Source organism: Lycorma delicatula, chromosome 5, assembly GCF_047948215.1.
Source record: "Lycorma delicatula isolate Av1 chromosome 5, ASM4794821v1, whole genome shotgun sequence".
Classification (NCBI taxonomy): domain Eukaryota; kingdom Metazoa; phylum Arthropoda; class Insecta; order Hemiptera; family Fulgoridae; genus Lycorma; species Lycorma delicatula.
Window position 1 is genome coordinate 130,776,390 of NC_134459.1, and position 13,384 is coordinate 130,789,773.

At 28.2% G+C, this 13,384-nt stretch overlaps 1 protein-coding gene across 1 annotated transcript in view; it reads left to right on the plus strand.

Annotated features, from left to right (window-relative positions):
- Nucleotides 1–13,384, plus strand: part of LOC142324536 (neural cell adhesion molecule 2-like) — a 1,211,812-nt gene that overhangs the window by 414,996 nt on the left and 783,432 nt on the right. The window contains exon 3 of the mRNA XM_075365375.1: nt 11,758–11,966. Within this exon, the coding sequence (XP_075221490.1) occupies nt 11,758–11,966 (209 nt within the window). The remainder of the gene's footprint in view (nt 1–11,757; nt 11,967–13,384) is intronic.

The window sequence follows — 13,384 nt, forward strand, 5'->3', positions numbered from 1 at the left end:
ATCGAACAACAGTTGTAACCGCTGACCTCATTAAATCAAATAACAAAGTATATTTAATTTATTTATTAAAATAATTAACGTACATATAATTAGTTGCAGTTACTGGTGACAATAATAAGAAATAAATTTATTTTACCGACTGAATAAGCTATAATTCAACTAAAAATAGTTTAAATTTAACTAGTACTGATAGGTTATTCGTCAAAGTTTACAAAGCTCAGTTAACATGGAGAATGGAGGTAGATTTCAGATCAGGTGACTGGATTCTTGCTACTTACAACATCCTGTCGCGGTCCACTATCCCTCTATTCCACTATTAGTAATGCCAGCACCATTTCAGACACGCTGGGTAGAACTACTACACATCTATGTGTTCCCTTTTAAACATTGTCGAATATTGTAACGGTTTTATATTAGTATAACATTTAACCGACATTAGCGCAACTCGCAAAATCGACCAAGTACAACAATTAATCATTCTAAAAATATAGGCACACAGTTGTTTACTGTAATCTAAAACGCCAATTAAAATATCACTTGATCGCGTTTTTGTGAAATTAATAATTACCTATAAAAATTAATGATAATGAATAAGAATCAATTTCAAAATACTATACTTTTCCTGATGCGTCTAAAAGTAATACAATACTAATAATACGAAAAATAAATTAGTAAGCTATCTATTATTCAATAAATTATTATTATAAAGAACTGTAAAACAGAATTTTTTATAAACAGTAGCTAAATTAAAATAAATTTTGGCATATGAAAGAAAAGTAATTTATATTTAATATATAAATGGGAAAATTTGTGGCGGCCGGTGTTTGCCTGCTTGAAGCAGCATCACGCGAAAACAACCAACCGATTACTTTAAAATTTTCAAGATACATTCGTGTTATTCCACGACTGATATCCCTGTTATCCCTGACTGGCTAGTAATAACGTAATTTAATTAGATGTATGTTTGCTAGTTTTAATTCCATTGCTTACCATTAGATTTTTACTGTATACTTTTGAAGCTCGACTCCAAGCTCCGATGACAATGATAATATTAATAATTTCCTTAGATAGATAATCCCCACTTCCGGAAAATACCACGTAGATGATGTGTTATACTTCCAGGGCGGTAACAGCTGTACATACGTATAGTACAGTACATATAGCTGGCTAACGGGACTCCGAGCGTTTTCCTCAGAAAGTTAATTTTCTTTTGACCTAATTTCCATCTACAGGTCACTATAAGGATTGGACTTTTCGGCCACCTGCAAATCATCCACATTTATACGGACTTACACCATCTTTAGTGCTGGAGATGTTGCGGCCAGGGTCGATGTGATGTGATTCTAGGTATTACAGAAATTCTTCCGTTGTTAACATGCCTCTCGCGATGGCAAGTATGTGGTAAAGTGCCCGTGTATGTCATTGCATGGGAACTCTGAAAGCTTCGGTGAGTAGGGGGCCTGGAGTCAATGCAATGATTGCGCATCCGTTCCCTGCCAGTACGTATGCCGGTTCCGCCGGCGTAGTATCTTCCGATCCAGTTCGTATGTTTTATTTCTAATTAAAGCTGAACTTCTCAAATTTATGTTTAATTTTAACAGACGTTTTTATTTGTCTTCAGTCATTTGACTGGTTTGATGCAGCTCTCCAAGATTCCCTATCTAGTGCTAGTCGTTTCATTTCAGTATACCCTCTACATCCTACATCCCTAACAATTTGTTTTACATATTCCAAACGTGGCCTGCCTACACAATTTTTTCCTTCTACCTGTCCTTCCAATATTAAAGCGACTATTCCAGGATGCCTTAGTATGTGGCCTATAAGTCTGTCTCTTCTTTTAACTATATTTTTCCAAATACTTCTTTCTTCATCTATTTGCCGCAATACCTCTACATTTGTCACTTTATCCCCCCATCTGATTTTTAACATTCTCCTTTAACAGACGTAATTTACATAAATTTTCTTAGAATTAAATTCTCTACAAAGTGAACAAAAAATTTTTAACAAAGTTAAAAATTTGTTACATTAACAAAGTTATTTTATTCTAAACCTAGAAAAGTGTATTTTCCGACAAAGTTTCCCTTTTTTACCCAATTTTCTTAAAACCTAACAAAGATAGAGGTCTGGGATTACTTTTTTAATTTTTTAGAACAAAACCAATAGGACAAAATTTAACCCTCAATTTGTACCCCAAGAATGTTAGTACGGTTTAATTTCACAGACGGAGCAGAAAGAAAGTCTAAATGCTTCACAACCTGAAACTCGCTTACGAACTGTATTCTGCCGTATGTTTATATGAAAGTTTTTATTTTTGCTTATAAAATCATCTGCTAACAGATTTCCGTGTAATTTTGAATCAACTGTTTACCGTTACAGGTATACAGAATCAACTGTATACTGTAGCCATTCCAGGATAAATCCGTAAAAGCGTTTTCGTCGATCATCTGGCAATCGTATATTCAGTAAAATACAGTTTTTGTGAATTATATATTGCAATGGCCAATAAATACCATTATCGATGTGGAAAACCAGATTCAAATTTTCACCAGGAAAAACTTGCTATGCGCACTTCTGTCGGAATAGAATTCTTCATCGTAGTCTTGTTTTGACTTCTGATTACCATCCAATTCAATTTAAAGATAATGTACGGTTTTTATTTCTTCTATTAGATAAATCCCTTACTTGGGATCTATATACAGAATTTGAGTGTTAGATGCATTTAAGTGTTAGGTGCGGTTATGTAAACCATTGTTCAATCGAAGCTCGATTACGGGTGTATTGCATATTCATCCACTAGAACGTTGCATCTAAGAATGTTGTGCGAAAGTTATAAGGAAGTAATACATAACAACGAATGAGATATGCCACAGGAGCTTTCCGTACGAGTCCGGTGACTGGTTTAGCGTCTGAAGCCGGCATAATGTCTGCATTACAAAAGAAAAATCTTATTATTAAGATATGTGGCAAATGTATCGGTCTTTCCTATCTATATCATTTTTAATAATACTTTTTTGGCTGATTTATATGATACTACGCTATCTATTCCAGACTAGCAAGAATCGGTATCGTAAGTTACCCACAAAACACGAAATTCTTTTTCCCGCATATATTAGCAATTTTTACGAGAAAAATTTTGACATGGCTTTTGCCATTTATAAGCGTAAGATTAGATCACCTTATGGAAAAATAAAAGAGAAACCAGCAGTGATCTTCTAACAGTACATTTTTATAATCATCATTAAATACGTGGAATACATGAAAATTATTACTTATGGGTCTAAAACTGAATATGGTGTTGGATACTTTATAAACATAAATTTAGAAGCTAATTCGTGGAAACTGCGAGATATGGCAAGCCTTTACACGGTTGAGCCTATTGTTATACAGCAAGTTCTTCGCTACTCAGAACATTTCTGTGAAGAGAAAGTGCTACTATGTTCCAATTGTTTAATCGCACTAACTTCTATTCGGAACGAGAACATTGAGTATGTCCTTATCGGAAATATTTTATACATTCTGTGTGCAGGAAACCAAATGAAAAAGTGATTTATTTTTGTATGGAATCCAGAGCGTGCTGGTACATCAAGAAATGAAAACGCAGACGAAGCTGTTGTAATGGCAACAATTTGTGAGAATATGGACGTAATCCTTATTCGCATAGCCGCCATTGAAAATTATCTGATTAACCAATATCAGAAACACGTGGAATAATGAATAGAGAAGACAAAACACGAAACTAAATGCGATTGCACAAAAACCGGAAGGAAATATTCCGGATGTACGTCTGTATGTGCGGTGTCAAAAAAAATTTGCAAAATTCGACCCCTATCACTAAAATTGTTTTAAATATGCTATGACTAGATGGATGAACTGCGTCAATAGTACCCCCTCTCGCCAAAAGGAGCGCTAGTGTAGTACTAAACGTATAGCTGTTGTAGACGCCTGTTATCTTCTTACGTCACAGGTAATATTAAAGTGTAAATAAGTATTTAAAATGGTGACTGCTAGTACTGGCACACCCGCGGGAATGAAATAGTAGAAGCGCGCGCGCACTTCAGTTAGAATGTGTGATTTAAATAAACAAAAAATATTATATTTAAATAATATGATAAATAAAAATTTTTAATTAAGTTGTTTGTGTGTGCACGCGCAAACCATGCGTCTGAAAAAAGCCTCATGAGGGGAAAGTCCTACAGCTGTGTTTTCAACTTTTTTTCTCTGTTTCATTACTTGTTGATTTATGTGTACTTTGTTACGGACTTTGTGTGCATTGTCAGTTATATTTTATTCGTTGTACTTTTAATTCTACTATGCTTTGTTCAGACCTTTATTTTATTGTCTTAGGAAGTATATATGAATACCTCTCTTTTACGCCATTATTGCTTTACAAGATTTACGTATAGTTTCGTTATTTGGGAATTGGGAAACTGATTATAAATAAAACACTACAATAAAAAAAAGCAAAAAACCTATTTAATTACATTTTAAAGTGAATTCTTATTTTTCCCATCTCGTTTTTTAATTCCCTATGGTCACTTAACGATGAATGACATTAGAAAAACCTTTTCTCGAGAAATTCGTACTTTACAAGTTATATGTTAGATGATAATAAAAAAATCTGAATGAGAAGCCCGAAAACAGCCATAACTACCTGAGAAGTGTATAGATAAAATGTAATATCTGTCGCAATAAAATGAGATAGATGAACGTAATAGTTTCAGAATAATATATTCATGTAGTATTTGATGTAATTTTATAATGTTACAGCTAAGTATAAATAAAATTTACAGTTTAAGCGTATTTATAGTTAATAATAACATATTAAAGCCTGCAAATAGTCATTATATATATATATATATATATATATATATATATATATATATATATATATATATATATATATATATATATATATATACACACATGTGTCGTGACGCGCGCGCACGCGACTTACACACACACACACACACACTACTTTATTTCAGTCTGTTAGTTAGCTAACTTATTTGAATGTAGTAGCTATCACCAATAAGGTAACTCAAGTAAAACATTAATAAAAAAAGCGCTTCCCCTTCTAATGGATTTCGAATAATCAGAGCTTGGAATTGACCAATAAGTAGTATTTTCCGTTCAGTATACCTTATACCGTTGACTATTAGTACGGAAATCTAAGATTTTAACGTCTGCACTCGCAAAAATTTATAGACACATTATTGATTCCCTCTTAAATGGCAATTCTTATGAAAATCATTTATTACATATCGGATTAATTTCATCTAATTTGACTAATCGTAAGTAAACATAACAATAAGAGTTGATACTTTATTTGACTGACGAATCAGTTCACCACAGAAGCTAACAAAAAAGCTTGTACGTAGGAATATGAAATGAAATTTTTTATCTTATGAAAAATGCCATGATTACCGGGATTCGAACACGGTACCTCCATATAAAGTGCTGAGACGCTACCGCTATACCAAGAAGATTGGAGGAATGGCACAATAATGTTATTGTTGAATAATATTATTTTATCTAAAAATTTTTACTCGAAAGTTATTATTCTTACATAAGATAGAATTCAAGTTTACAAAATATGTTTTGTTATTATTTTACGATAAAACATAATATACACGTGTGTTTTTTATATTGAGCAGTACATAATGTTTAAAGTAATTAAAGTAAAAAAAAAAAAAAAATAATCAAAAAATAGGATATTCAAGAACAGTAGGTTATATATTTTGCTTTGGCATTATGAATTGAACAACTAACGAAATATTTATTTTTGTTATTCAAACAAAGTACTGATAATTTTTAAAGCAATTAAACTATATTCGTTTTTATTTATTTTTGCAATATTTGATTTTAAACGCTTTGTTTTATAATTAAAGTACATTTACAATGTGTATTGTAAAATACAGTTTTAGCTACTTTTGCAATTTTTATTATAAAATTGATTGTTTTTATATATATATATATATATATATATATATACTTATACCTTCAAAATATATCTTTTGTAAAAAAATCCAGTTACATAAAGAATAAAACAGTTTTTTTTTACATTTAAATATTTCAGAAAGCAATTAATTAATCTATGCTTTATTAGTTTTAAATTTACGCAATGGAAAAATTTTTTTTTTTTTAAGATTGGAAAGAAAATACATACTCCAAATTATAAAAAAACTATATTTTATATTCTACAATAATTTCTTAAATCGATTTCGTAGAGTGTGTGCAGACAATTAATAATTTACAACTTTAACTGTTTTTAACATTTTTACGTATAAAGTTGTTATTTTTGTTGTTTAAAGTTTATCTCTATTATGTACCGTTACATAACAAAGTAAGCATATTTTTTTTTTTTGTAAAAATTGAAAAAAAAACTGAAGTGAATTATTTTTCTCTCATTTTTTTTCTTTTTTTAAATTAGTCGTGTAAATTAAACTGTAAAGTAAGGATGTTGCAAAGCTGTAGGCCTAGATTAGCATAAAAGTGAAGGTACGTTGTTAGAGTTAAGCACCTTACTACTGATACATGGAAAGATACAACAATAATTAAAATATTAATAATATAACGTGATGTGTTAGAAAGGGGAAGCGGATATGTTATGCGTCTACGTTGGCTTATATACATTAGGCCAAAATGTTAATGATTCAAAATTACTTACAAGGTAAAGCAGTCGTAATTTGCTAAGAAAAAATGATAATGCAACACAATAAAAATATATAAGAGAATAAGTTTACATTCAAAATATTCCTTCATTCATAACCGAACGAATGAGTTTCGACTTAAATATATAATTGTTTTAATTTTACTTCTTTATTTTATAGAAGTAGTGTTATAATATTTAATGTTAACCTGTATGCTAACTAATTCTGTAATTTTGTAGGAGAACATTTAATTCTACCACATTTTAAATAAAAAAAATGTTGGAATATATTTTCATAGAACAAAGATCGGCTTTTGTAGTTGACTAATAGATCTGTATCCGTCATTCGGGTTTTAATTCCGGTCAGTCATGATATTTATTACTCATCAGGAATTCTTACACAGTATTCTCTCTATCAGGTTGTTATTAAGAACATTCAACCCATATAAAATTGGGAAAAATCTTTAATGACAGTTAGACTTAAGTAACTGTTAGCTCAATTACACCTAATATATAAAAATTATGACAAATAAAAGACCTTTTGATGATACGTTCAAATCATTAACTTAACATCAAAAGTTAAAGTTTAACTAATGCAGAAAAACCAGTAATGTTTTATAATGTCTACAAATATTGTTTATTCATTATAATTAAATATTTTAACTACCGCTATTAATAAAATTGAAGTAAATACATCTAAAAAAAGATTTTACTTTTTAGTAATAAGAAAATTATATGATGAACAAAACTAATTCGATGAATTTACCAATAGACTTATTGAGGTTTATCGAAACAGAGAAAAATAGACGGCTAAGTTGATATCCACAATCTACGAGAAATAATAATTTTTGTTGTCTCATTAACCTTAAAAAAAAAATTAGTGAGACTCTGTATGGTAAGTATTCTTGGATAACTTTGCTTTATATTATTTATTAAAATTCTACATATTTTAAAAATATCTTAAAGCTCTTAAATAAACAAAAATATTTTCTTTCGTGAATTGTTGAAAAATAATTCATCTATTGTCGCTTAACCGTGATTATCTAATTTTTTTTTATTAGCGCAGACGCGATTACTTTATTATTATTAATTACTTGTTAAAAGAAGGTTATAAAAATCAAAACTTTCTTAAATAATTATTTTGCAAATTTTCTAAGATTATATTTTGAATAACGATGATTATTTTTAAAATTAAAAGTATAATTTAACATAATAATTGTTAAAACGATTAGTACAAATGCGTGATGACAACGTAGTGTACATAAGCTGCAGCTTATTGGAAGAGTTTCTTTTCGTTTGATGAATTCTGCATTCCTTTCTATTCAGTTTCATTTCGTAGACACTAACCTTTGTGGTAAGCAATGAAGTTGATCACACATGATCCAGAAGCCTTGTCTTTAGATTTAAAACATTCTGACACAAAGTTCTTTTTTCTTACTTTATTGTTTTAAAAACTTTTTATTTTCATCTCAACACACTTAATTTTAACTGTTTTTTTAACAACATCAAAAAACATGTTAGTGTTTTATTAAAATTGTAAAGCATGCTGTAAAGAAGTTGTTGTAAGAACTTCTGAAATAATTCTGGAATTTTAAATAATATTCATAAAATGATTAGTTTTTCATTGTTTCTGGTTAAATTCTCCTTGGCTAGTTTGAGGAATTTTTATAGTTGTGCGAAATATGCACATCGTTTGTGAATAATAGTTTTTTTTTACTTTGATTTTTAATCGATTTCATAAACAGATAATTTTCCTTACGAAAAATGTCTTATATTAAGACATTATCCCAGATAACCGAAATGGACCGACTCCAGTAATTCTTTTTTATTTCGTTGAGGAATGAGCTTTTGTGGTCGTATAATGTTTTCTCTAATAATATTACATTGACATTATTATTTAATTGTTTTAGTGTAATAATTACACAATTATAACATAATAACATTGATATAATTATATTTCTTATACTTATATTATTATAATAATATCATATTAATAAGTACATTTCTTATAATTATGTTATTATTATTATTGTAATAATAATAATAATAATAATAATAATAATAACAATGTAATTGTTATTATTATAATTGTTTGTTATTCGGTAGGAATATATTTTTACTATGAATTCATTTTGATATTTTTTTAAAGACATATTTTTCTTATCTTTTTTTCATACGGGCAACATTTTATTCTGTTGTAGGTCCTATCTAAATTTTAAATAATACTATAAAATGTAATAAAATCTGTGCTAAAAAAATCTGATGTAAACATCACATGACTTCCTTGTACGCCTGTTAAATTACATATACACATTTCTTTTTTTTAATGAAAAATACATAAAATTTTATTTAATTAATAACATCTTATGTTTTCACATTTTTTTTTTTTTTTTTTTTGGTTATTAAATTATTATTTATTGTATTTTTTTTTCAATAAGAGGTTAATGATTATTAATAAATCAGTATATTTAAATTTAAAAAAAAAGTTAAAAAAAGGAGATAAAGTATGATTCGAAGCTATGTGCGTTCCCCTTGTAATATCCAAATATTCCATTAATTAAAATTTTACTTGTCTACAGTTCTGGACCAATGATAATAAGTACTACTTATGATATATCAATGATTATCCTCCCACCTCGTTATTAAATCAAGCCCTCGTTGATTCAACAACGAGGGCTTGTTAAATCATAAAAGCCCTCTTGTTATGATTTATAACAAGAGGGCTTGTTTTTGCAGTTAAGAAAAAGTTCAAAATCCAAATTTGTTAGATTTTGTCCTTATTTGGACGCTTTTGGTCAAGTTGATTGTAATCAAAAGGGGAGGTGCATAACTAGATGTTACAACAGTCCTGAATCCAAAATTTCAACATCCTATCATCTGAATTATCGTGGTAGAAGTTAATTAAGTTAGTCTAACTTTAATTATTTTCTTTTTTTGACGAATGTTATCGTTTTCGGATTTGAAGTTAATCCATTAGCATACTAAATATCATTGTAAGGTCTACTGATTAACTAACCAGGATGCCCGAATTTAGATTTAGTATTATTAACATTTAAATTTTGATGTTCTAGATTCAGGTAAAATTTTTGAATAGAGTTGCCTTGAAAATCCTTCTACTCCTTGTAAAGTGATTCAATTATTGTATATTATGGTGTTGCATTCATGGTTCTTCACAGTGACATGAGACTTGAATATTACTTAAATGGCAGATAGTTTCAAGACAGCAAATTTATATTTCCGTATATTTGTATATTTTATATTTGTAAGTAATTTTCACGTAACCCATCACGTTGGTCTATTAGTGAACGCGTCTTCGCAAATTAGTTGATTTCGAAGTCGAGAATTCCAATGATCAAATCCTGGTAAAGTCAGTTAGTTTTATACGGATTTGAATAGTAGATCGTGGATACCGTTGTTCTTCGATGGTTGGGTTTCAATTAACCACACATCTCATAAATTGTCGATCTGAGACTGTACAAGACTACACATCACTTACACTCTTACATATCATCCTCATTCATTCTATGAAGTAATACGTAACGGTGATTCCCGGAAGCTAACAGAAAGAAAAAAAAATATTTCATGTATAATCTCTATAATTCTATTTTCTTTATTATTTCTTCCCTTTGTAACGGTGCATCATGCAATTTTGTACAGATTGCTATGTGTTTTAATTCCAGTTTAACTTGTGGATTTACCAATTTGATTCTGCCGACTATATTTATATTATTATTATATCCATTGATAATAAGATGTGTTATTTAAACAAATGTGATGTTCAAAAATATTTTTTTCATCGTATCGTCTCAAATATTTTAGTCTTTATTTATGACTTAAACTTTATTTGTTTAGAATTGTGGTCTAAATTACAGCAATTAAGTTATTCTTTAATAAAATTACACGTAATAAAGTGTATAAATAAAAAAATATAGGTATAAATATAGCTTAAAAAAAAACTTAATCGCAATATGAATCCTTTAAAGTTTACTCCTATGAAAAGGTGAAGGATTGGTGTAATTTTTTTATCCTGTAATCCTTTTTTATCTTAAGGCGATTAAATGCAGGAGCTTCCACTCTTTTATTCTTTTAAGAAATAAAATTACATGTAAGATACTGTAATCCCACAAGAGATTCATCTCTTAGGGGGTACCTAATTCGCATGAAAAGCAATTATTTTGATGTATGTAAATTATATATGTATATTTTTTATATTGTACGTGAATTTAATTATTTTATAGTAACAACAATAATATTTCGTACACTAATATTTGTGTATTAAAATAAATTTTATCTATAATATCTAATTTACGTAATATATATATATTACGTAAATTACTGGTTAATATTAATATATATATATATATATATGAATATTAACTAAAATGTAATTTAAATTCATTTTCCTCTTGACTGGGTAGTATTAAATATAATGAAAAGACATATTTCACTTAAAAGTAATACTTTCATTAATTTCTTGAGTTAACCAATCAAGTATACACATTTATAAATTAAAAACAGTACGTAAGAGAATTTTGCATGATGTGTATATGAATGTGTATTGTCACCTGAAGAAGCTTAGAGAATTCTAAGTGAAACGTTGTGTATTTAATTTATAGTAATACTTATATTAAGTTTATATAGTTGACTGGTTAAGCGAAGAAATTAATTAAGATAATATTTTTAAGCAAAATATGTATTTTTATTATTAATTATTATTTTACATATATACATATATAAGTATATAAAATTTTATTAACATAAATTAATTTTTTTGTTTTTCTTACTGGTAAGTTAAATATTTTTATTTTGTACAGTTATTTATGTGAAATAAGATATTATATAAGCATTCGTTTCAAGCTTTACGTACATAAACTTTCACAAACTTTTAATTGAAACTTTTGAAAACTTGTTTTGAACTTCAATCAATTTTGCCTCTTAATATCGTCCGCTTCATTTTGTATAGCCTTCATAAAATATACTAAATTAATTTCTACGCTATTCAATTATTTATTAGTCTATTTTTTAATTAATACTTATTTTTTAAATGTTCTAATTTTAATAAAATCATTTAAAATAATTTTTGATTTTACTTTTATCTCATTTTTCAGTTTAGATGTGAGAGATAGTAACAGTAACGAAGGTAGACATTGGACCGATCCTAAAATACTAGGTAGTCGAGCCTTTTTTCATGTCTCTGAATCGCCGGCAAAACTAACTGTGGATGCTGTTAAAGATAAGGACGGAGGAATTTATAGATGTCGTGTCGACTTCCGTAAATCTCCCACGAGAAATACAAGAGTAAATCTTACTATTATAAGTAAGTAATCCAATCTATTTTATTACTTGTATCGGTTAGAAATATTTTACTTTATAAAAACAGTTATTTGTGTTGTAATCTTACATTAACATGCATTTTATTTTACCTGTTCATAATTTAATGTTGTTTTACGGTGTTATAAAACCTGTACTGTACTAAATTTTATGGACAAAAAGGCTAGTATTATTTATATTTTATTATTATTATTATTATTATTATTATTATTATTATTATTTATAAACTGAGTAAAAAAAAATTCAAAAAGTAAATATTACAAAAAAAACACACTTAAAAATGATTTTTTTATAAAAAAATTATCTAATATTTAACTATTCTTTAAATACTGACTTAGGAAATTCTGCACTAAATTAAAAATGATCATCTGCAATACTTGTCAAACGTTAAATTTTGTATGGGCTTTTAATGAAGTGAAATTTAAACAAACATTAAATTAATTTTTTAATTAAATTTACGATTCTTTTATATTAAAAAAATGAAAAATGTAAAACAAACAAAGAATGTTTGTTTTTAGGCGGCCTACAAACCCTATACCAAAAAACGCACTTGTAAGAAAATAAAACTGCAAGAAACCAACAACTTCTTGATAAAAATAAGAAAAAGAATGCAGAGTCACGACGTAAAGCACTACGGGGGATTGTAATCTAACGCTTCCTGGAATGTGGGAAATGCATTACTTTTATTTACTTCATGTCAACCAATTAATTTCGTTGTAGCTTTTTAGTCTAAAATCTGCTATGAGATGAGATTACACTTTATTTATTTATCTATCATTACTTCAAAGCAATTCAACACTGCATACTAATTACGATATTAAATATTTACAAAACATCTTTCTATGATCTGTACATCATGAATATTTTCGTCAAAAAGAAAAAAAAATGTATTACATTTATCAGCAAAAACTTATTACAAAATATAAGGAGAAAGTCCTCCTCAAATCCAAAAGGAATGTCAACCTCCGTCATTGATTGGTAGCGACTCAGCCTTTCATCCGGAAACTCCTGGGTTAAAATATTAGCCAGATATGCTGTTTTTCTTTCATTAAACAATTTCATTTCATATTTAACTACAAGCATGGGGTGATTTATAGTAAAAAGTTTTGAAAAAATTTCTAATTGTTGAGGAGTACGGGTTGAACAAACATTTTTAAAAAAACATACGAGTTGAACTCAGAAATCCTCCTCCATTTTTTATTTCGATTAATAACCAGCTATAACGACTGATTGGCCAAGATAAAAGGTAAAGTGTGACATTTAATTAGTGATTTTTATACTTTTTAATTTAGAAAATAATTGAATAAAATAATTTTTTTTTAAATGAGTTCAAGAATACTCGGGTTATAAGAAAAGTGTTTCTTGATTGATTATTTTGTAATGACGAGGCTCAGCTGATAAATT